Source organism: Amblyomma maculatum, chromosome 1 (genome assembly GCF_055883805.1).
Source record: "Amblyomma maculatum isolate TAMU_Amacu chromosome 1, ASM5588380v1, whole genome shotgun sequence".
Classification (NCBI taxonomy): Eukaryota; Metazoa; Arthropoda; class Arachnida; order Ixodida; family Ixodidae; genus Amblyomma; species Amblyomma maculatum.
This window is the reverse complement of record NC_139344.1, coordinates 312,186,616-312,212,041: the sequence shown is the minus strand read 5'-3', so window position 1 is coordinate 312,212,041 and position 25,426 is coordinate 312,186,616. Positions and strand designations below refer to the sequence as shown.

The following is a 25,426-nucleotide window of genomic DNA, read 5'->3' as shown; positions in this document are numbered from 1 at the left end:
CTGATGGCATTGAAGGTACCGGAATCATGGAAGAATGCTAACATTATTTTAATCCATAAGAAAGGGGACGCTAAGGACTTGAAAAATTATAGACCAATCAGCTTACTATCAGTTACGTACAAGGTATTTACCAAGGTAATCGCTAATAGGACCAGGACAACCTTAGACTTAAATCAACCAAAGGGTCAAGCAGGATATCGGAAAGGGTGCTCTACCATCGATCATATCTACACTATAAACCAGGGCCGGCTTGCACGATCAAGTCTGAGCTAAGTCCAGGCTTAAATGGTGTCTTTAGAAAGACCAAGCTTATTTAAGACGGCTCGTGTTCCGAACGTCGAACGCTTCGGGTTCATGTTCACCAGAGTGGCTTCCCAAAACGGCCTCAGCAACCACTTGGGGCATTTTTCCTCGTACCACAATCTTAAGCCGCAAAAAGCAATGGCACGGATTTTACACAACGCAAAATTGACGGAATGTGTACATCTTACAGCAGGGACAGTGCCAGCGCATTCCTGTATTTCCCTAATTTCTCTACTTAGACACCTGGCGTCCTTGTGTCTTAACCAAGACAGCACTAGAGTCGTAATCATACAAGCGACTTATTCAAGTCAGGACTGAAGCCCAGTCTTGACTCCAGTCTTAAGCGTCCATGCTAGTGGCCTATTCTTTAGACTCCAGTTAAGTCTGGACTTAGCTAAGACAGTCTTAAGATTGTTTTGTGCAAGCGGGCCCAGGTGATAGAAAAGTGCTCGGAATATAACCAGCCCCTATACATGGCATTTACTGACTATGAGAAAGCATTTGACTTGGTCGAAACATCAGCGGTTATGCAGGCATTGTGAGATCAGGGTGTAGGTGAGCCATACGTGAAAATAATGGAAGATATTTATAGTGGCTGCACAGCAACCATAGTTCTGCATAAAGAAAGCGAAAAATTCCAATTAAGAACAGTGTTAGACAAGGAGACACGATCTCCCCAGTGCTATTTACAGCTTGCTTAGAGAGCATTGAAAGACATGGAATGGGAGCAGTTAGGCATCAGGGTCGTTGGAGAATACCTCAGTAATCAGCGATTTGCTAATGACATTGCCTTATTAAATAACTCAGGGGGCCAACTGCAACTAACGATAAATGATCCAGACAGGAGAAGCAGAAAGGTAGGCCTAAGGATTAATATGCGGGAGACTAAGGTAATGCTGAACAACCTGGGAAAGAAACAGCAGTTTAATATAGGTAGCGAAGCGTTAGAAGTGGTAGACAAATATTCCTACTTAGGACAGGCAGTGACCACAGACCCTGACCATGAAAGGGAAATAAGTACAAGAATGAAATTGGGATGGAGTGCATATGGAAGGTATTCAAACATTATGACTAGCAGCTTAACAGTATCACTTAATAAGAAAGTGTATAACAGTTGCGTCCTACCGATACTGACATATGGGGCTGAAACATACGAAAAGAGTTCTACTTAAGTTGAGGACAACGCAGAGGGCCATGGAACGAAAAATGGCAGGCGTAATGTTAAGAGATAGGAAGTGTGCAGTGTGCGTCAGATAAATAACTCGATTTAATGACATTTTAATGAAAATCAAGAAGAAATGGGCATTGGCAGGGCATGTAGTTCGAAAAGAGGATAACCGAAGGTCTCTAAGAGTAACCAACTGGTTTCCAAGGGAAGGTAGGCGTAGCTGGGGCGACAAAAAATTGGGTGGGTGGATGAGATTAAGAAATTTGCAGGGGTCAAGCGGATGCTGCTAGCACAGGACCAGTAACACTGGAGGAAAATGGAGAGGCCATCGCACTGCAGAGGGGATAGTCCAGCTGATGATGATGATGATGTTTTCTGTAGAATCAGTTCTTTCATATTGTTGCGACCCATTCTCAGGGGCCGATTTCTTCACAGCTTTAACAATCTGTAACTCAACAAGGCGACAAAACTAATATGACACTTTTTTATCTAACTTTGTTGTGGCTATGCGAGAGAAATTCATGACGGATGAAAAGCTTCAAGAACGCAACAAACAAAGAAGCTCACTGGAAGATTACCACACTGCAAGGAGATATTCAGCGGCAGCTGGGGGATATCATTATCAGTTCACTGTGTACGTGTTTTCCACTCCTACTAATACTACCCGGGAATGGGAAATAAAATGAGACAGACTGCATATTTCTCTACTTTCACCATCCTTCCTATGGATTGCTATCACCGTGACACAGGAACAGCTGTCACTGTACAACAAAAACATAGCCGGAGAGGATCCTGCACTTTCATAAGCAGCAAATATTAGCCACATATGGCAGTGCTTTATTATGGCACAATGCACAAAATAGTCAAAATCAGCATTCTACACTGGTACGTATCTAACCATTAGCAGTATATAACTAAATTTCCCAACTTGTGGCAAATAGATATTGCTATGCGAAGATGGTATATTAACTATCCTATAGAAGGATTACATCAAACAGCATCATATGCCATCTTGAAACAATTCAATAAAAAGACTTCACTTATATGTGGCATTGACAGTGTACTCCCACCAGATGAAAAATGATACTTCCTGCACTTTTCTCTTCTCACTAATGTAGTTTGCATATAGCTTATGTGTGGATGAAGTATTGCAATGCAATCATTTTTCAAAGCACTGTAATTCTAAGTGGCCATAAGTACTGCTAGAGAAATATTCAAAAAATACCTTTCCAATTACAGTTAGAGTAATATGATATGCACCTGCATTAATTTTAACATTACCCCTAGCTTGTTTTTGCTCACACCACCAAAAGTATCCATACACAGTAAACAAAACTTACTCCACAACGAGGACCACATCGGCACGGTTGTCATCTCCCGATACTCTGACGGCACCTTTGTTCTTCCTGTCTTCAAAAAAGTCATTGATGGACCTCTGAAAGAAAAAGGGCACCTCATATTTCAGAGAGACTAATTAACACGACGAAAATTCGTAATACGAAATGCGCTGCTCGCAATTCGCAGTAGAAGCAAGCAGGGCCGTAGCTTTGTGCTTAATTAAATAAATGTGTGATGACATGACCATACCGAGCTGCTCTTGAAATTTTATTTAGACTTCAGCAATACACATGTCCGTTTTTTCTGCGCTAAAAGTTTGCCAGAATCAACGCTGGTGCGTGCTGCTCTTGTCTGTCTTCGTCTGAAATTCGATGGCTTGTTTCAGCACGAATCGTCGCGGTAGCGTTTCGAATGTGGCGAGACGCAAAACAGCCGAAGCAAAACCACACTTGTGCCGTTAAGAATCGCTGTCGGGTCAAGAGAAGTCCACACCCAACCCGTACGGTGCACCCCACAGCACGTAGTGGCTCTGCCAATCGAAAAACCACAATTCAATGAAACAGCAACGCCTGCGGCTCTTCGTGAAGTTGGTAGGACAAAGTGTGGCAGCAACACCTCCGTTCAACAGCGGCTATCTATCGGGCATGCTTTCACAGTTTAGTTTAAAAATAATGAAAAAGATCAATAAGCAGCGCGGAGCGAATCCAACGACGTTATAATATAAGAAATTATTTCAGATATTGGAATCCTGGAGTAAGACGAACGGTACACCAAATTTGTCCGTAATAACGATTGGAACATCGAACAATGCAACACTTTACATTCCCTGGTTCAAGAAAAGTGTTGTGGAGGCAATAAATGAAGGTTTAGTTTCTAAGCATGCAATCCCCGGATAACAAGAAAGGTGTGCCATATAGGACCCTGCGAAGTTACACCCCAAAATTAATGCAAACGTTTGGCAGAAAAAAAACTACCACTGAAAGCAAATGTCTTTTCTCCTGCTAATATTGACATGATTGCGACGGGACCTTCCCCAATTACAATTCCGCCTAATTCGAACAACTTACGGTCCCCTCGGAGTTAGAATAATCAAAATGAGCTCGAAGCAGTATGCTTCGTCCACTGCTTACCTCGAGGTTCCACGACCTGTCCTGAAGGTAAAACTGCGCGCAAGCAGTGTCCGTTTGTGTTACAGCAGCAAATTCTTCGCATAGCTGCTGGCATACTTTGCCATCAGGTATATCGTCATCAGTGTCGGAGCTGCTCATGGTCGAAATAACAAAAGAACTTAACCGCAAAAGACCACGCTTCGCAAAGCCATACCGCGCTTTTTGAGACGAACAGCCAAACAGTACAAACGTAAAATAACCAATGAAAAAACAGCTGCTTAGATTGGCTCGGATTGGCTTTGATAAGCCTGAAGGGGCTGCGACGCACAGTTCTTATCTTCGGCTGATGGGACTCGTGTAGTTTTCTAACCTCTGAGACTCTTATGTCTCGGAGGCTATCCTACGTTTCTACAAATGGTGTGTAGAGCTAGTGCGCTGGTGCTAACTAGAGACACCGGCGCATGCTGCGAAATGTTGCGATTGTGGAGGTGTTCGTTTGTCAGGCACTACAACAGTGTTCCACGAGTGCCGTCAGCCGAAGACGCCATTAGATAGAGATAGTTGGAAAACTGAGCAGTGTAAAGTGGACCAAAACAGTGCCTCCTGGCTGAAGGAGGCACTGGCCAAAAGCATGCCAAAATGATCGCCGGTCCCGCCGGTCCGGTTGGGTCCGGCGTCAGTTGATCGCAAAGCGACCGCAGCGCTCCTCTGCAATGAGTGAGGCCATGTACCCTCTTCTTTCAGCAATGCAATCGAAAATAAAATGGCTGTGGCTAAAGGTACGTCGGACGGACCCGATCAATGGTCTTAAAGGTACGTCCGACGGATCCGGTGCGTTTTTCTTCGGGATACGACGGACGGATCCGGGAAATATTTTTCAGAGGTACGGCGGACGGACCCGATCGGTAGGGTTCTTCCGACGGACCCACCTGCCGGTCGCCACCGCGCGATCTTGATAAGCTGCGCATGCGCGAAAAGAAAGAAGGTAGGCGAGGAGGATTTGTTTGTAGTCTGGCGGATGTGACGTAATAAATTGCCTATTGTTGTTTTTTGCTTGCGTGTACTCTCGAACCCAGACGCTTTTTTTTTATCGCCGCCTCCGCAGCCGCAGGCGCCTTTTTTTTTTTTTTCTCCCTTTTCAATTTTGGCGCGCAGTGGTACAAGCAAGCGGGAGGCTTGTTCGCGCCGCGTTGTTTCAGAATGACCGGACTGGAATGGATTCTGCAAATTAGATTGGGTGGCACGCATCCCTGCTGCTTTCTCCAAACTTTCGTGAGTACTGCGAAATACAGCGCAAAGCACGTGTTGCATTCCGTACTTGCCTCGCCAACCCATTGCACCGCTGCCCTCTCGTTACAAATTGTTTGGAATTTTTTTTCTGCATCGACGCTCTATTGTTTAGCGATCTCAATTATTTTTTTGTAATCTTGCTATGAGTCTATTTATCAGTGACTTCAAGTGAAGTGTAGAGGAACTAAGGAGCCCTTTTTCGTGCGCTTAAAAGCAGTCCCGGCGGCTCGCACGAAAGGGCTTTCCTTTTGTAGTTCATTTTCGAATACGCCTCCGTTTGGCCCCGGCTAGCCCTGTCCCAGCAAGAGCAACCATTTCTGTTTCCTTTCAGTATGTACCGAAATAATCTTGATGCACGGCGATTGTGAGATCTTGGCTTCGTCGCAGCTTCTGCTCATGGCCTCTCCCGATGGTATGCCTTGTGCCTCATGAAAAGGTGAGTAGCACTTGAGTGCACCCGCTTGTAAAAATATGTGCTGGCAAAAACCGGTTGCTCCACAAGGGTGCTGATATATGTAATCAAACTCACCTTATTTATGAAGATAGTCCACAGCATGACTTTGATGTGGCCAGGGCATGAATTTCGATCAGCACCGCCACAGCCAAAGCAATAAAAAGCGGGGGAGTATCGAAATTAATGGTGGCCCAACAGCGAAAAAAATACAGAGACCAAGAAATAAACGAAACGAGACACACGAATAGCGCTGAACTTACAGCTGATTTTTTTTATTGGGAAGAATCACATCATATATACGCACACAGAGAAACAGCGCACATGCGCAACGTCAACGACCTCAAGTTTTGGTAAAAAGAAAAAAAAGCATTTAAAAGCACGAGTGCATCGGCAGAACTGCCGCCCACTGTGCAGCATATTCATTTCCCGAGGAGATAATGTGACAAAAGGCGTACTCACGCACCCTTTACTTTTTCTGATGTGAAAAGCTTTGGCTACTTCTCTAGTACACTGGTAAGAATGAACGAACAAAACATCACTGTCATCAAAAAATGACGTGCATTCGCACATGGATCAGTGCTTCGCTAGGTTAGCTTCTTTCTTTTTCAGCGAATTAGCGTGCTCCATGAGCCGCACTTTAATGCATTGCACAGTCTGGCCTATGTAGGTAAGGCCAGAGGGATTTGATATACTATGCCAGTCTTACAAGGAACATATCTATTTTCATGATTTATGTTGCACACATTTCTTCTGCCCCCTCGTGCATTCTTTGAACCGCGGCTCCCACTCTTTCTAGTTTGTTAGGAGAAGGAAACAGAACGTTTACATTATGCTTGCTTCCTACTCTTTTAATTCGGTGCAACAGCATGTGTACATATGGCATGACTACTACATACCTTTCTTCTTCCTTCCTCCGAACACCTTTCCCGCCCTCACATGCTTAAAACAATTTTAGTGCGCAGAGGACTTTGTCTGCTCTCGAGACGAGAACTGAGTTCAGGAAACCAGCTTCCCTGCATTTGTCCGCCTGAGTTAAGAGACTGGACATCATTTTATGATGACAAGATTTCTTCACTGCCATGCCTAAGCATCCCGTAACAATACTACTTTTTACGAGCTTTGAATGAAAGGACCTGTAATTCAGAAGGGGCTTTTCACTCCTAGGTGAATACTGCCAACAGACATGGTGGGGTTGGAAAGACAACTTTAAATCGAGAAATTGTAAGGCTGTTTCTTGGGAGACTTCATGCGTGAGCCTTAGTCCCGACCCATTACGTGCAAAAACATGAAGAACATTTGACACAAATTCAGGATTCACAGAGCTAGCTAGCACCAGAAAATCCTCCACGAAACGGAAAATGTGCATGCAACAACTGGCTAAATCATTCTCAACTTTCATATCAACCCTGCTTAGATAAATGTCGCTGAGGATGGGAGCTATCTTGGCACCTATGCAAACACCAGATTTTTGCGTATAAAGTCTACCATCTCACTCAAAAAACGTGTTACTCAGGTAGTAAGATAACATTTCCAAAAAGGATCCGGTTAAGGTTCCACACTCATTTTGGAACCAGCATTCATCATTGTCCTCCGTAATACATTGCTGAACATACTGGATGAGTTGAGAGTGTGGAAGAGATTATACAAATCAACCACATCTACGCTAAAACCAGCACTGTATACCAAGCTCTCATTTTGGAGTAAATCAGCAACTGCCTCAGAATTAGGAACGAGAAATGGATCCTTTACTTGAAGTGACGACAAATGTTTGCAAAGATAGTAGACACAACCAACTGCCATGAATTGCGGAATTCATACTTTCATTCATTATACTTTCTGTGTTGTAACAAAATCCTTCACATCTTACCTTTCCCAGGAGTGGGCATTTATTACATTGTTCTGATTTCCAGGTCCTTCCCTGTCTTTGGTGCGTGTGCTGAAACAGGGATCCTTTGGAGGCAACCTGGGGCTTTCTTCTGTGCTTTTGATTCTGCCTTAGTTTCCATCGGATAGCTGTGGCTGGTACGTGTGGGCAAAGGCGTTTAATATTTGCAGACCAGCATATATATGGTCCAGTGCTTGTCAAGGCAATTTTTTTTTGGTACAAAGTGTGATGCTGCTGCAGTTCCACAAAAAAAAAAAAAATGTTTTTACAATTTTTAGACAGCTTACCTTCAAGTTCTTCGATTTTGTAATGGTGTATATATGGTATGCTACCACTGTTTTGTTTTTTTTTTTCCTGTCATGCTAATGCATCAAGGATAATGCTAGGCTGTTATGGCTAGCATGATCTGCTAAGGTAAAGGTGCTGGTTTCATTCCACACCAACTGATACAGGTTGTGGGCTTGACCATCCTCAATTTCTTTTTAAAAAATCATAGCAAATTGTATTGCTATGAAGAATATTATCCCAGCTTGTTTTTGGCGAAAAAATATTTTCTGCCCGTGACCACCATCTTAAAGGAGTACAGACGCCAAATTTTGGTGGCATTTTTGTTAGACATTCCTGTATACGGATCGCCAAGTGGTTTTTGCCTACGACTGCTAAATACTTTTCAGTTCAATTTTCTTTTCTCGCCAATTTCGGTTTCAACAGCTGAGAGATGGCTGTGACATCACAATCAAGTCCAAGCCATGCACAGCATGAAAAAGCCGCAGTATAATCTCCAGCTCTTCGCGATTCCTGTTCTTGAGGCAGGCTGGCTTCAGCGTTGCAGTGAATTTAAACATCACAGGATATCACAATTTTTTTTCACTCGTCACGTGACCTAGACTTAACTTTGGCGTCACAGCCATCACACAGCTTTTGAAACCGAAACGGATGAGGAAAGAAATTCAATGATAAATTGTTTAGCGGTCATAGGTGGATATCACCTGGTGCTTTCTGTACAGTAATACCTTGCACATCATTACAGCTAATTAAACACAAACCCAAAAATTAGGTGTCTATAGGTCTCCGCCATGTTTAAAACAAACAAAGCAATCAAAGTGGCATGGCAGTCGTCTATGGCCCCAGAGCAGGCGGAAAGCACGGGAGCGGCACTGTGGTGCCACACCACTGCTGTGGCCATACTTGCCAAGAGCGTGTTATTGTGATATGCAGGCACCTTTTTGGCAGATAAAATACCCACGCGCTGTGTGAGTACAAAAGCAATACTTGGAAAAACTTCACGTACACAACATGCATCACCTTGTCCTGCACACCGTACCAGACCAAGAGTGGATTCAAAGCGCACGAGCGAAGTTGTTGCTGCCTTGAAAATGAGTAGCGTTGATTGATATCTATTTGCTATTTGCCCAGCACATTAGCCGCGGAATGCGTCGAGAATTGCAAAGCTTTGGGTGCATACAACAACTTTCAGTCGGGTAAGTGGAATGTGATTTTTCTCGCTCGTAAACAGCACACGCAAACCAGGTAGGAAGTATTCCGCTCAAAACATCATTGCATTCTCGGATGATTCTTCATACCGAGCATCAAATGAGCGTTGTTGGTAAGCATGGCAACAGTAGCAAGGGCACTGTGCCTTGGCACCGTACAGGTTTGCTTATCCTTGCATTATTCCTTTAAATCACCACGCTGCACGCCTATCTGTTCTGTTCGTGGAAGGTTATTGGCGTCAGCGTTTATAATTTCTTCATGGGTATTCAAGCTTTTAGCTTGCATTACAAGCTGCAGCGTCCACATGCTGGTTCCGCAGTTAGGGCTACCCAGTTCAGTCCTGGCCGCCGTGACCACGTTTCTATGTAGGATAAACTCTGAATGCGACAGTGTGCCATGCAGTACGTAGTTGATGTAAAGATCTTCAAAATCTGAAACAGGGGCCCATATGTCACTCGGGACGCTCAACCCCACAACTCGCATTCAAAATTAGCTGCAGTGAATACCACTCAAACCCCTCGGTATAATAAAATTCATCTCCAATTGAGCAAATCAGTGGCTGTCAGCACACGCACATTTCATCACAAAATTTAAAATAATTTGAGGTGAACAAAGCTAATGTTAGCCATACAATATAACCACGGAGGAGTGCAATACTGATCGCATGCGCAGCAGCTCACTATGCACATAATACATACAACTAGAAAGTGAAAAAAAAATTTGCTTCAGGAATTGCTTACATTATAAACAGGTCTACGCATTAATATACTGGCTGCCTCGTCAACATTTTACGTGCACTCACAAAATACCATTACGCGTCATAAAGAAGGCCAAACTCGAGTTATTCATGGCCTTTGAGCCCATAACCGCTCTGGCGTAAAGGTGTCGGTATCCAGCCTTCGCGCCACACTGCGATGGCCCACTGTTTACGGCGACCTTCGCCCATAAGAAACCTGTGCAAGCTTACTAAACTTTGCGTTCTTTGCCTTCCAGCACGTGCCACGGTGATGCAACTAGTCAGCATGGTGCTTTGTTTTATTATTTTTTCGGCTGCAGCAAACCATCGCACAATCACAATAGGCGAAAGCAACTGAAGCATTGTTTTTCTTACCACGCGAAAGTCTGTAATTACGACAGCGCCACCGCATCTTCATGACGTAGCCAGAGTGAAGGTGGTCTATACTCCTTTAAGCTTGCAAGTAATAGCAAAACCTAGTCACACAGATAAATTTGTAAAAAAATTAACTTTTTGATGCATCACTATAAACAAAAATTTTCATATTAATAAAATGCATTGTTCTTTTGATGTGCAGGAAATAAACAAACTCTGCCTTATATTTGTTCAAATATACATCATAAAATATGGTACAAAAAGCTGAAATTTTGAAATGTTTGTCAAATTTTATATTCTTATGGTCTAGGCACTAGACTAGAGTGCCTGGGTTCGAATCTGACTGCCGGCAGCTGCGTTTCGATGGATGCAAAGCGGAGAGGCATCTGTGTGCTGTGCGATGTCAATGCATGTTAAAGGTCCCCAGGTGGTCAAAATTACTCCGTAGCCCTCCACTATGGGGCCTCTCTTTCCGCTTTCGCTCCCATCTTCCTTCCCTTGTAGCGTGATTCAGGTGTCCACGGGAAAACTTTTCCTTTCCTGTAAACCAATTATTACTATTATAGTACTCAATCTATTTCTCCAACTTTTTTAGAAGACAAAAAGCCTATAAAAGAGATCAAATAACTTAAGCTGCACCTGCAAAAACATTATAAAAGAGATCAAACAATGTAAGGTGCACCTGCAAAAGTATTCTAAATCAGAGAAAATTACCTTATTGAGGTTTGAGGTTTATTCCTCCGTCAGTTATGTAATGAAGTGGCCCTATTAAAGATATGAAAAATACTAGTTTGCACAGAGCCATTCATTGCCATTTAATACTGAAAGTTTAATCAGGGTGCTTTTAAGTGAGAAAATAATTTCTCAAGTTGAGCCTTTGCAGGCAACCACGGTGTTGCTCTGTGCCTGCTCATCGCAGCAGCCCACTTTCTGCTGGCTGCGAACAAGCAGTCCACTGCTTGAGTGCAATGGTGCTTTAGGCCTGGGCACTGTCAGCTTTAAATGTGCAAATTTTTTGCAGTTATATATGTGTATTGTAAAGAAGAAGTTCTGATTAAGCGGACAGATAGCCGAGAAGGAGGAAGAGGAAGTGCTTTTGCGGACCACCTGACTCAAAAGTTAAGCCACCACCGCTCCGGTTCTTCTCGCTACCAGTGCCCGCTACCAGTGCCTGGATCCCCACTTAACACTTGGTGGAGGTGCGGGGTAATATATATATATATATATATATATATATATATATATATATATATATATATATATATATATATATATATTGCATGACACAGTACCATTCAATGATTTTTTAGAGCTTAATCTAATTTGTGCTTTAGATGAAAAAAAAAAAACATTTCCATTCAGCGATCGCTTTGAACCCTGGCGTTGCTCTGTGCTTGCTCTTCACTGCAATGGATGCTGGAGCTGACGTCAAGGAGACATGTAACAACACCTTGTGGGGGTTCTCACGGGACTCGGGCTCTGTGCTCAGAACGGAACGCCCCGCCGCTAGCTCTGACCACATCCGTGGCAGGTAAGAACGAAACACTGAGGCACAGCCACCGGGCCGGGCTGTTTATTGGGAGTGCCCAATTTTTATCCTTGGTCATAGCAGCATCCGCGGGCTCTGGCGTCGCGGCGTCGCCTCCCCCCGATGAGATGCTGTACATCGATATTAGAGGGTAGGGGGAAGGAGGGGCCGCCCGGCACGCTACGCCAGGTCTCTCGCCCCTGCCCTCTCCGCCACTGCTTCAGGGGAAGGAGAGAGATGAGGTATCCCCGTGAGGCAGACAGAGCCGTGTCGTGCAAGCGTGGGTAATCTTAAATTCCCACACCCTCCTCCCTTAATCATGACCTCCACCTGGGTGCCGTTTTCCCCTTGGGAGTCGCACGGCTGGTCCTTCAGCAGGCCCATGTAATACAGGAATCAGGGCAGGGGTCGGGACTTGGGTTGTTGGGCTCTGCTCCTGGTGCCGCTGCCAAAGTGAGGCAGGCCACCCTCTATGCCGAACGGGCCCCGCATGCAGGCCGTACATCCGACTCGTTCTGTTGAAATCCTCGTCGCCGCAGTCACGAGGAAACACAAGGGGGCGAATTATCATGGCTCGCTTACCGGTCATGGGCCGCCAGTACGCCCGTGGTGCACTGCTCGCCCACGGCTGCGCCGACTTCCCGTAGGTCGTAAATCGGCATCAGACTCCATCCCGATAGGAGCTCCATACTGTTTTTGTTGAATGCCAGTCTCTGTGCTCGACCTCAAACCGAATATGGCACCTGCATTTGATAGCCCTCCTCGCAGCTGCGGGCAAAGAACAGTCTTCTTTGCAGCTTTTTGATCCGCATCTCAAATTACTTTGCGGGAATTCTGATCCTTCTGCTGTACTACAGCTTCATTTAAATTTTTCTTTGTGTCCGTGGCCTTCAGCAGATTCCTTTATTGTCGAAGCTGGCAGTGCCCAAGCCTAAAGCAGCATTGTATTGAAGCAGTGGAGTGCTGGTTCTGTGTATATTTGCAGCCGGCAGGAAGTGTCCTGCAGTGAAGAGCATGTAAGGAATTTACGGCGTTGCAGCGGAGCACCAGAACAAGAGGACCAGCGTGGCAGGCCTCTCGAACCGAGCAGCCTGTGCCGTGCTTGCTAGGCTGTGAACGCCGATCTTAGCGCCTCCGCTTTACAGCGGCGCTGTGCGCTACAGGGCCCCCCGACCAAACGGAGCGGCGAAATGTACGCGCCAACGGGGCAGGGATGAGGGTGCCTCAGCGGCAGGCATGTCGACAGATAAGCCAGCAACATCCGAGGGGAGCTCCTGGGGAGGTGTCTCCATATATTTGGGTTTAAGGCGATCCAGGGAGACTACCTCTCACGACCATCCAGCAGGATAGTCGCAGACTTTGTAGTCTTGTTGAGGACATGGTACGGGCCATCATAGGGGGGGCTAAGAGGCGCCTTTACAGTGTCTCGCCTTAGAAAAACATGCCTCGAGGACGCAAGATCTGGGTGCACAAAGATCTGACGGTCAGATGATAGAGGTGGGACTGGGTTTAGGTGTTGAATGCAGTCCCAAAGGCGTTAAAAGTACTGCAGGGGCTGGGACGAGGAAGCCGAAGGAACGAACAAGTCTCCGAGATGACTTCGGCCACCAAACAGCCAAGGTCGCGACGAAAAACGGTGCGTAGGCCAAGAAACACCATAGGAAGGTGACCAGCCCAGTGCTCGCGATCTAGGCGAGCAATGAGGGCAGTCTTGAGCTGACGATGGAGCTTCTCAACCATGCCGTTAGCATAAGGATGGTATGCTGTGGTGCGGCATTGTTTAGTGCCGAGCAGACTGGTAAGGGAAGTGAAGAGGATGCATTCAAACTGGCGGCCACGATCCGTGGTAACAGCCAAAGTTGGAAATCCATGCTGAAACGAAGGCTTTGGCAACTGTTTGCGCAGTAATGTCCAGAGTGGGCACTGCTTCGAGCTAACGAGTGAAGCGGTCAGTCATCATCAGAATGTGCCGGCAGCCATTAGATGGAGGTGGTGGTCCAACCAAGTCAAGGTGAACGTGGTCAAAGCAACAACCAGATGGCAGGAAAGACTGGGGAGGAGTCTTTGTATAGTGAGTCATTTTGACGGACTGGCAAGCAAAACACGAGCGGGCCCACTGGCGAACGTCTAATGTTTGGCCAGACGCACCGCTGGGTAATGAGGCACTATGTGGCTCTGATGCTGAGATGGCAGATGTCGTGAAGTGAATGGAAAATGGCAGGATGAAAGACCTCTGGGATGGATGGACGAGGTAGAGCCGATGACCCTAATCACAAAGAGCGCACTGTTATTAACCCTTTCACTGCCAAGTTTTTTTTTTTTTTTTGTGACTGCTCCTCACTTCCTTCCAGGTTCTTTTTTCATCTGTGTTACTTTCACCTGATTCAGAATTCGGTTTGGTTTGGTCAGGAATTCAGGAACTGTTGATTCAGAATTCATCAACATTTTCATAGCATGGATGAACCTGGCACACTGACTCGCCATGACTCGCTGCTGAAGCAACAAAGCGACGTGGTGATGATAATGATGCAGGTCTAAAAATACCTAATCTATTTGTAGGCCTCGCCTTCTAAAGAATGGGTCCGCGAGTCAGGGCCTCGCCCGACTACTAGTCACAAATTCACATGAATTCTATTCTGCTCCAAAATACCAATTGGTGAAATATGAGAGAGGCTTTCACCCTGCAGTGGGTATAGTCTGGCTGATGATGATGATAAAAATGCCAGTTTATTTCCGGGTCAGCAGAGAAGCACTTTGCAAAGATACAACACTGCACGCTGCTGCAATGCGAAGCATGTGGTCGAGACTCGTGACAGGACAATGCTTTGCTACAAAATTAAGGGGCCAGTGCTTTTACATGGCAAGACGAAACATAGTGGGGTGTAAAGATGGCCTATGTGACATGGCAAAAGGGGCTCCGAGCAGTACGAAATCCATTGCTCCTCGTCTGGCTGCAACTCAAGCAAAAAACCAGCTCAGGAGGCGTCGCTTCCGTCTTCATCCTGGTATTGCTCTGCTCCACAGTCCATTACATCAGGATGCTTCGGGCTGCTCGCCAACAGCTAACAACGTGATCGCTCCCCAAGCAGGGCTCCCGCCAGACTCCCCCGATTCTTCCATTCTGTCCCTTTATCTACACTTTCTGCCGCGTCAAGCACAAGTCTCGTGCCGCGATAACCTTTGCACATGCACAGTTCAGCTGCCCCTCCACGCCTCCACGTGCTCAGACAGAGAGAAAAGAGCATGTCCAGTTTAATTAAAAGACGAATTGAGGCGTTGGAGCCGCACATATATTTACGCTAAATGTTTTATGAATTTGTGAAGCCTCTTCGTAGACAATACGACTTGTCAGCAATATTTCTTTTTAGTGGCAGGGAGTTACGAGTATACTCAAGAGGAGAGATGAAATGCTGGTGTCACCGTTGGCGACAGATTTCTCAAGTGAAATGTATATGTCAGTATTGATTTTGCGAGTGCAGATCCCAAAAGTTATGCTGCTCGGCCATTAATTTCAGAGTGGCGGCAAACTGGCCATTTTAATGAGGTCATTGCAAGTCTGGTTCAACTGGTGGGAAGATTTTTTTTTAATTCAGTTTTTTATGTGATGAAGGAGCCCTTTGTTGCCATACGGTTTTTCTTTGTCCATAGCTCATCATCATCATCATCGTTAGCTGGACTATACCCACTGCAGAACGAAGGCTTCTCTCGTAATCCTTCAGTTAACCCGGTCTTGTGCTAGCTGCACCCACTTGACCCCTGAAAACTTACTAACCTTGTCCACCCACCTGACTTTCTGCCGCCCCCTGCCACGCTTTCCTTCACTTGGAATTCAATTTGTTGCTCTTAGCGACCATCGGTTATCCTCTCTTTGCAATACATGTCCTGCTTGTGACCATTTCTTCTTGATTTCTACTAGAATGCCATTATTTAGAGTTGATTTCTTGGACCCACTCTGCATACTTCCTATCTCTAGACTACACTTACCATTTTCCATTCCTCAGCTCTATGCATCTACTTAAACTTAAGTATAACCCCTTTAATTAGCCTTCACATTTGAGCCCCATAGATGAGTACTCGTAAGATGCAACTGTTGTTTACCGTTTTCTTGAGGTATACCGGTAAGCTGCTAGTCATGGCCTGCAAGAACTTGCCAAATGCGCTCCATGCTAGACTTGTTCTACAGGTTTTCCTTCTGAATTTAATCCTAGTGCCAGCGGAAATAATGTGAGCGCCAACTGATACAATCTGCGCACCGTGTAATTTAATTTTAGTGCCAAGCATTTAATAAAAGCGGCAGTGTATTTAATCCGAACACCAACTCGAATGATGACAGCGCCAAACAATTGAATCAGACTGCCAACGCAATTACTACAAGCGCCAGCGGATTTAATTCATATGTGGAAAATAAATGCGGTAGAGGGCTCTAAAGCACGAAGCATGAATTCCAGAAATAAATCGAAATTGAGATCACTTTGCAGACCATGCGACGCTTAAGCGTCACATCTGCATGCACTATTTTGCTTTGTTCTTGTATCTTGCAAAAACCAAGGACCACGCGCAGCTGAAAAACGGCAGTTTATGACACGCCTCTTGCAGCTTTTAGTTTAGACGCATGACAAGTGAATAAATATGACTGTCATCTTCTAATTGGCTGGTTAAGCACTGCTTATTATGGGTTGTCATATGCACTGAATCTGCATGCTGATGGCATTTCGGCCTTCACACAACAGCCTGCTGTTTTTGTGAAATGGCAACCGGTGCAGAAATGTATTTGTGTTTCTAATAATGATTCAACACTACTAGCAGAAAAGAAGGATTAGTGTAAAGCAGAGTTGGTTCAGGCGCGAAGACATGGAGCCAGAGAAACATATCTCATTTTACCGCTTTCTCAATTTTACACGGCCACTACCACGGAAAGAGAGAGCGCGTGCCGTTGCATTTAGTCTGGCTCTGACATGGCAAAGTGGCTGAAACTATGTACAGCAGAGCTTTTAACCCAAACAGCAGTGCTTAATTTGCCTGGGCTGTAATTGTAGCGGCGTAGGAAACTACAGGCTTGTAAAAGCACAGAAGCGGCCGTCTTTAAAATGCAGTTTTATTTTCTGGGAGACATTAGGTTTAAAACACTTGCATCAAGGCAATGTTTGTCATAATACTGATGAAGGCTATCCTATACGTTGACACTTTGCTGATTCGGCGCATTGTCTGAAAGATGATCTCAATTTTGATTTATTTCTGGAATTCATGTTTCGTGCTTTGGAGCCCTGTATTGCATTCATTTTCCACATATGGATTAAATTGGTTGGCACACGGATTAAATTTGCCGGCGCTTGTATTAATTGCTTTGGCATTCGGATTAAATTAGTTGGCGCTGGCATTATTCGAGCTCGCGCTCGAATTAGATATGCTGGCACTTTAATAAAATGCTTGGCACTCGAATTAAATTACATGGCACGCAGATTATATCAGTCAGCGCTCAGATTATTTGCACTAGCACTAGGATTAAATTCGGGGGGAAAACCTGTAGTTATCGCTCTTTCATGGTCCGGATCTGCGGTTGCTACCTGTCCTAAGCGGACACATTTGCCAACAACATCCAGAGCTTTGTTACCTGCAGGGTGGAAGTACTGCTCCATTCACTCCGTTTGCTTTATTCTGCTCCAAACTGCTTTGCCTGCGCCATCCTGCCCCAAAACACAATATTGTTCCAAAACTCCAAAACGATGTTTTGCCATGATGTTTTGATGCCTTGGTATTTTGCCATAAAATTTAGCGAAACATGATTTTTGCTTAACATTAATTGTATTGGGCCGTTAACTGCGCCAGGTACAAGAAATGCGGTTCGATGCAATTTGGTTAGGTGACTGTGAGAAGTGCAGCAGGGCAGTGGCATGTTGTGCTATAGACCTTTTCACGAGCCTCGGCGAAACCGGTTTGACTGGGCTGTGGAGCGGCTTTGGGAGAGATAATTCTCAACTTTTCTTATGCTAGCAGCACAGCCCAGTATTCAATATGGCAGCGCCCACGACCACTTTTCGAAAAGGTCTATAGACCAGAACAAGGAGGGTAAATTGAACACTGCCATTTTGAGAGCGTTCTAGCACCATCTATAGTTGCCGCAGCGAAACTATGCCTCTGGATTGTCAAACGAGGCAGCCGTGGGTGTCTAGCTCTTGCGCTTTTATGTTTCTTTTTGAAGTTTTCACAACTGGTTGCTGATAAAATTGTCAAAAGTTAATTTCTGCCTCACAGCAAGACTATTCTTTACATCTTGCGAGGGCAGAGGCAAGTACAGTGTCCACAAGTGAAGTGAGTGGTTCCTATAAGCGCATGGTACCATTGCATGCAGGCTTGCTATGGCTGTGACTTTTCTGATTTGATTTGCACCCCCAAGTAATGTCCCATGTACCAGCAAAACCTTTGCAGTCTGCTATATGTTTTACCTTTGCGTGGTGACTGCAAAAAATCTGCCGCAGCCCACACCTCACAAAACAGACCGCATGCCGCTACTGCGAGCGAATGCTTCTCATTGGCGATGATTCCCCGGTGTCTCTTTTGTTTTTTTTTCCTTTCCAGCAGGGTTGAAGAATGAATCAGCAGCACATCAACCAAACAGGAGATAGCAAGGTCTTATTTTTGTGACTGGTTGGCGTTGCTTATCATGGCTGTTAAAAAAAAAAAGGCACTTCCTTGCTGAAATGCAAACGGAGACATCAGGTTTACTCGCACTTGTGGCATGCCACCTGTTTGTGCGGTGCGGACTGCAACAAATTTTTGCAGACACCACGCGAGGGTAAGAAATGTCGCAACCGTAGTATTTTTCGCATAGAAAGGTACCATGCACTTAACCGAACCACTCGCTCCACTTGTGGACGCTGTGCTTGCCTCTGCCATTGCGAGATGTGTAGAACAGCCTTGCCATGAGGCAGAAATGCAATTTTGACGATTTTGTGAGCAGCAAGTTGTGAAAACTTCAAAGAAACGTAAAGGCGTAAGCGCTATGAATAGCCATGGCCACCTCGTTTGGTAGTGGAGAGCAGTCATTTCGCTGCAGCACCTCTAGGTAGCCTTATAGCGCCCTCAATATGGCAGCGATCAATTTACCCTCCGTATTCTGGTCTATAAGGGTCGTCATAGTTTAAACGATGGCAGCACACTAGTGGTGGAGGTACAATGCACCTTGGCTGGGCCTAGCTAACACATATAAAATTTTAATAAACTAGAAAAGCGAGCATAAGAAATATTTTGATCTCAAGTTATTCTAAAACGAGTCACAAACGACTGGGAGGAATTAATTGCGAGAAAAATGTTTTGTGCGCATGACAGCAACTTCTCCCAGCCTTTTGAATCGCCGGTGGTGAGAGAAGTGAGGGCAAGGAGCGAAGCAATTGCCACAGACTACCACGAGCTGTTGAGGAAACTTTTCTGGTTACAAAGAACTACACGAGTTGTTCCAACAGTTCTGCTGTGAAAATGAGTGTGTACTTCACTATAGAATCGTTGTTAACAACAAACCTGTCCAGTCTACATCAGACAAAAGCATACTTGAAGCATTATGGGGGCGATGCCAGGACGGTGTTAATTGCAAGAAATGCTTTCAAGAGTGTTGGAAAGGCATAGAAAGCCTGTTGCCGACGTGTAGCCCCAGTGTTATTTAAAAGAAAACATGAGTCACTGGGAGACAACCATGAAGTAAAGAAGCTTAAGGAAGAAAAGGCTACCCTTCAGTGCCATCTATCCTTCCTGAAGGTACTACTGAGCAGTGCCCAGGAATTTATCAGCACAGCTGCGGAATCAAAAAGTGGCGATGTGCAGCTTGTTTATTTTAATTCCAAGGTAGTGGTGGTGCTTGAGCGTGGACATGTCTAAAGCTGTCAAGTCAGAATAGGCAAAAGCTTTTAGTCAGCTGTGTTACTTTAAACATCTTTACATGTTGAGATATGCGTGCATAGGTAGTACAGCATTGAATCTTGAATAAAAAGTAATCAAATTGGATTTTTTTGTATATCAGGAAACAAATTGCAATTATTAAAAGTGCTTGACCCTAGAAACATGTTCCAAAGCATAATTTGAGTGCTCCAAACTGGCATTACCACTGCTCCCTGAGCTGTTCCAAAATGCTCGAGCCTGCTTCCACCTCTGTACCTATTAAGGCGAAAGCCTTCAATGGCTCATACTGTTGCTGTTTGTTCGTCTGGTCAGACATATCTATCAATCCTATGACGTCATCAGGAAAATGAACTTCAGTAGAGTAAGTTGTTGGGCTAGTTGGTATTCTATATTTAAGGACATAGTTTTCAGCACAAAGGCACGTGGCCAAAGAAAAAAAAAAAAAGACTATAGGGACAAACACTGCGCTGTGATCGTCCCTATAGTCTTCCTTCTTCTTCTTTCCTTTGGCCGCGTGCCTTTGCGCTGAAAGCTTTGTCCTTAAATCTAGAAAAATGAAAGTCCGATCTCCACCGGGAATCGAACCTCCATACCTCGGATCCCCTGCCGAGCGCTTTAACCTACTGCGCCATGCCCCTCTTTTTTTTTTTTTTTTTTTTTTTTTTTTTTTTTTTTTTCTTTATTGCCGACCTGGACATTCAAAACAAGACGATGAACAATAAAACGTGCCAGCATACTTTCGCATGACACGGCGGGTTAAAACTTTTTCAGTTCTACCAAACTGAAGCCATGCCCGAAATTGTGAAACACATCATAATTCTTCTTGTCTACAGTGAGGATGATAGTAGCGATAACAATAATGCTGCAATTAGTGATAATGACAGTGATGGAATCAACAATGACGATGCAATTAGTTGGTAATGATAATGAGAGCAAATGTGATGCACCTTGTGCATCAACAACACTCAGGCTGTCGCATTTCTGCAGTGTAGATTCCACAGTGCTCTCGGAATTTTTGTAAACTGCTGCTCTTATCCGAGGCTATTGACCATTACCGTAGGCTTCCACATATTAATTTTTAGGCCTATGTTTTTGCTTTGCTTGCCTAGGTCATTAAGCATTCTTTGTAATTTGTCCACTGAGTTAATTAACAAGGCAATGTATTAAATCAGCCCTTATTCATAATTGTTCCCACTCCAGGTTTCTGAATACTTCCTCTAAGCAAGTGGCAAATAGTACTGGGGAGATCGTGTCTGCTTGCCTAGTGCCTTTCCTTATGGGAATTTTATTACTTTCTTTATGGAGGACTATAGTTGCTATGCGGCCACTGTTGATATCCTCCAATACTTTCACATACGGCTCATATACACCCTTAGGCAATGACTGCTGACGTTTCGACTGAGTCAAATGCTTATTCTAATCAACGAATGCTATTTATAAAGGCTGGTTATATCCCGAACATCCTTCTATCACCTCGTTGATAGCATGATGAATATGATCGATGGTAGAGTACCCTTTCCGAAAACCTGCCTGATCATTTGGTTGATTAAAGTCTAAGGTTGTCCTGATTCTGTATTTGATCCCGGATATATCAAATGCACATATATCATTTTCCTATATCGAACTCTCAAAATATCCCCCTGAAAATCCCACATTAAAGTTTAGCAGCGTTGTTCATGTCCATCGAATTGCGCGTCGTGCCCTGCAAAGGATTGTTTTAACAGCTCACCGGCAATCATTTTTCATGCATAGAGCCGGGTTGTGCAGTCATGGCAGCTGCTGCCTGCCAAGATTTCTGGCGCCTGCGAAGTGGCATTTGGAAGTGTTCCCAATGTACTCTCCTTTTCGACACTAGGTGGCAGGTGACATTCAGTGCATGTGTACACCTTGCAGGTCATCGCCGCACCCTTGGTGAGCAGTGTGTTGCCGGCAGGCAACGCACCACTGCCATACATGTACCATATTCATGCTTCTGGGTTATAGAGAGCCTCATCTGTTGGTTTGCCTTATATATGAAATTGCCTATGTATCTAACTATTCCGTGATCCACTTCGAGTTCAATATATGTATATAACTGTAGTAGCAATGACTTAGTAAATTCCGTATACGCAACAGGTAGTATGTTGATTGGTCTAATTTTTCAAGTCCTTAGCATCCCCTTTCTTAAGGATTAAAATAATGTCAGCATTCTTCCAAAACTCCGGTGACGATGTCCAGACATTGCATGTGCAGGGTGGCCATTTTTCAAGCACAATATCCCCACCGTCCTTCAACAAATCTGCAGTTACCTGAGCCTCCCCAGCTGCTTTCCCCTTTTTCATAGCTTCTAAAGCTTTCTTAACCTCTTCCTTTGTCACTGACGGAACGTCTGATTGCTCTTCACTATTGCTAATCTCATTATCAGCCTGGTTAAGTGTAGAACTCCTCGGCTACCTTGGTATGCATACATCGGATTTTCACCTACTTAATTTCCCCTTCACCTCTTTCAGGCTAGCATTGTATTTTAGAGCATGCTCGATTCTCTCCGTAATATACTCCCTTGCGTCGAACAAATTGCGTTCACTGAGTACCTTTAACATCTCTGCCAGTTCTATCCTGACCGCTGTAATGGAGGTTTTCGCGCCTTGCCATTTCATAATCAGATATTTCGTCTGCTTAGATAGTTTACTGGTAGCCTGTCTAATTGTCCTACTGCCTACCTCTGCCATGCACTCATTATCAATGGCTCTGAAATTATCGCTCATTGCTTCTAGACTAAGATCGCCTTCTTTCGCTTAAGCTGAATATCTGTTCTGTTCAGAGATCCTGAATTCGTGCACCGTCCCTCATGTGGCAAACCTTATTCGTTCCCTCCCAAGTGTAGCTTGCTGCCGGGCTAGTTGATCATTCATGAAGTCAAGAATTTAGCGCAAAAATAAAGAGCGGACGAAGAAGGACATATAAAATGATTGACCAGCGCTAGTCAATCGCCTTATGTGTTCTTTTTCGTGTAGCAAGGGGCAGCAGAAAATGAAGTGTGCGAAAGTTTTCAAGGATTAGGTCGCCACAGCTGGCTAAACATTAAGATAGGTATGTAGGGACCTTGATGTCGATAGTGGGACCCGGCCATTTTCACTGGGTTCAATGACCAAGATACATAGGATTGGCTTACCTCTTACAAGCGGTTAAGCGTCCACAACCAGGGAGACGACGCTGTGAAGCTGAACGACATGGTGTTTTACGTGACAGGCATTGCCAGTTTGTAGAGCAGAAACCGCAAAGCAAACTTCACCACCTAGTCTGCTTTTAAACGCGCCTTTTCTTAGATCTTTGGCTGCCCTTGCATACAAAAGCTGTGTTCCAAACAGTACTTGTGAGCCTAAACCCAGCTGCAAGGATCCTTCACCAGTTATACTGAAGACATTGTGAACCTGTGTACACATCTAGAAGTCTCCAGCCAGAGATGGATCAGATAAAGCACATTCTCAAAAACATTGAGGCTGACGCAGTTGTCCTAAACCCTATCACTGTTGCCAATATATTCATGCTTTGGCAGGAGCAAAGCAGCGCATTCTGGTTCAGCCACCTTCTGTGCACTTTGAATCACTTTCCAGCGTAGTTCCGTCAGCAGCTTGCTGCTGGACCAGTTTAAAGACTGCGATTGGGGAGGTGATATAACAGCTACTCCTAATTGAGGACATTTGGGGATCTCCACCTAGCCTGGCCATGACCCTTCAGGCTGATTTGAGAGCAAGTGACTGAAGTGCTGCCATTCATTCATCTGCAGGTTCCTGCTGCAATAACGCTCATGTATGGCAACGTCAGATCTGGTCAGACATGTTTATCCCGTTCCGCCTTCCACTGTAGCCTGCCACCTTCATTCCTACGTAACTGTCCCCTCTTTGTGTGGACTCCTGGCGCATATATGACAACCTTCTTATTTGTTATGCGTGCAGAGTTTCTGGTCACATTGTGAGTCATTGTTGCCACCTGCAGATGTGCCCGCCTTTACGCGCCCCTGAGCCTTGGCCACGTCTGTCCTGCAGACAACTTTGACACCTCCACTCACCACCTGCTCGCCTCCATCCTCATAATGCCACTCGGTTTCTTTGCTGCATCTCTGCCTAGTTACTGCCTGAGGCAAGAACTGCGAATACGTCAACAAATATAGGGCCGTTCCTTGTTGATACTGGGGCTACTGTATCTGTGATGTGTAGGAAACTGCACTTGCTAATAAAAGTGTGGACAACATTATCTGATCTTTCGCTTCTCACATCGTAATGCGCAGTGTCTTTCGCCTTTGACTGCCTGCACGGCCAGGGCCACCATTCACAGCTCATTATGTACCATAGAATTTGTTCTCTCGTCGTGCTGCTGTGACACCATTTCAGGTTTTGACTTTCTCTCTGACCATGGCACCATCATCATCATCATCTGCGTTAATGCCTAATTAGGACTTCTCCCATGCAGTTTGATGATTTGTCTCCCACTTTGAGCAAACTGGCTGTGGCTGCCGACATTGAGCTTCTGCATGCTCATCTTCCTCCTTACAAGAGAATTAAAGCAGACTTTTATCCTGCAGTGGGTGTAGTCAGGCTGGTTAGGATGATGATGAGGAACCTGTTCGGCTATGCTCTTGCCATTTTTTTTTCTTTGCTGTTGCACACTATCGCATCCTCTTCACCTAAAAAAAAGTGCAAGACACCCCTGCATAAAAACGTACACAATATCCATGGAAACCTACTTGTGAGATGCTAGTCATTGTTGCATGGCTAGTGTTTTGTACTTTCCTATGTGCAGAAAGTGCCGAGCATTATTTTCATCGAGTCACACTAGCTTCATTTTTTATTTATCGATTTATACATACTATCGATCCAACCTGGACGAAGATAGGAGTGGACACAATGTCAAACTTGGAATAGCGCAGCCATTTCTTATCTAAAAAAGAAAAACAACTTTACCAAAAAAATAAAGGTGGACACTGCTCAGTTCTATGGCGCAGCTAGGAAGTGTTGTATGGTGCTTCATTTCTTTCTTTTCTGACATGATGGGAAGTTTTACTGAAGAGCCAAGATTTTGTTGGGGAAGCAGTTTCAGATAACAGAAATAAGCAGTTGGTCATATATGTGCTTGGTAGAAGAACATCGCTGCTATTCTGCAAGCATGAAACTGTGCGGCTTGTGTGAGTTCCTAACATTTTTTAGTTGCCCCAGTTTTTGTGAAATAGGGGCTTGTTTCTAACTAGACACACAAGTATTTAGACATTTCTTGACAGATGAACATAACGCATGTCTGCAAGACCTGAAAGGCACTGTGTTTTGTTGTGCCTGAGTGCATATTTAGCAAATATGTTAAATGCAGCACATGCCCTCTCATTTTGGAGATTTAAATTCAGGGGCTAACCGGATGGGTAGTAAGGACCTTGTAATAGTTGTAAACGTGGTGAGTACACTGAATTCTCATTTGAGGCGGAAAGAGATTGCTAGATCAAAGCAGTGCATCTTACTGTTTCATTTCATATTGCTTCCCCACAGTGGCGGCAAGTTTTAGATGCATAGCTGCGGATGTCCTGCTGATGACAGGAAAGGTGCTTGCATTACAGAACATATTTTATAAGCGTTGTGTTCATTCAGAAAAAAAAGAAGGATTGTAGTATAAGATTATTTCAATTTGAGAGTTTCTATAGGCTCTTCAAGAGCATTATGTGCCTTTGTTTGGACAAATGCTGCATCATTCCTCGTTCATATCCATACAGGTGCATAACCTGCAGGATTTTCATCCTCCTAGTGTGTGGGCGCTCATGCATGAAGGAAAAAATAAGAGTGCGAGACAAAACAAACTATCGCTTGTTTGTATGCTTGGGCCGCTTTGTTTAGT

At 44.7% G+C, this 25,426-nt stretch overlaps 1 protein-coding gene and 1 long non-coding RNA gene across 2 annotated transcripts in view; one reads left to right on the top strand and one right to left on the bottom strand.

Annotated features, from left to right (window-relative positions):
- The window catches only part of LOC146207110 (tyrosyl-DNA phosphodiesterase 2-like), a 49,130-nt gene extending 44,649 nt beyond the window's left edge, over positions 1–4,481 (bottom strand). Inside the window, exons 1-2 of the mRNA XM_084600471.1 lie at positions 3,940–4,481; positions 2,812–2,906 (exon numbers count right to left, since the gene is read on the bottom strand). Of these exons, the coding sequence (XP_084456597.1) occupies positions 2,812–2,906; positions 3,940–4,077 (233 nt within the window). The 5' untranslated portion in view covers positions 4,078–4,481. The remainder of the gene's footprint in view (positions 1–2,811; positions 2,907–3,939) is intronic.
- A 384-nt stretch (positions 4,482–4,865) lies between these two features.
- LOC146207109 (uncharacterized) lies at positions 4,866–24,054 on the top strand. The gene is made up of 4 exons (XR_014706573.1): positions 4,866–5,190; positions 5,540–5,644; positions 7,573–7,684; positions 23,546–24,054. It is a non-coding gene; the product is annotated as an uncharacterized LOC146207109 (long non-coding RNA).
- The last annotated feature ends 1,372 nt before the right edge of the window (positions 24,055–25,426 follow it).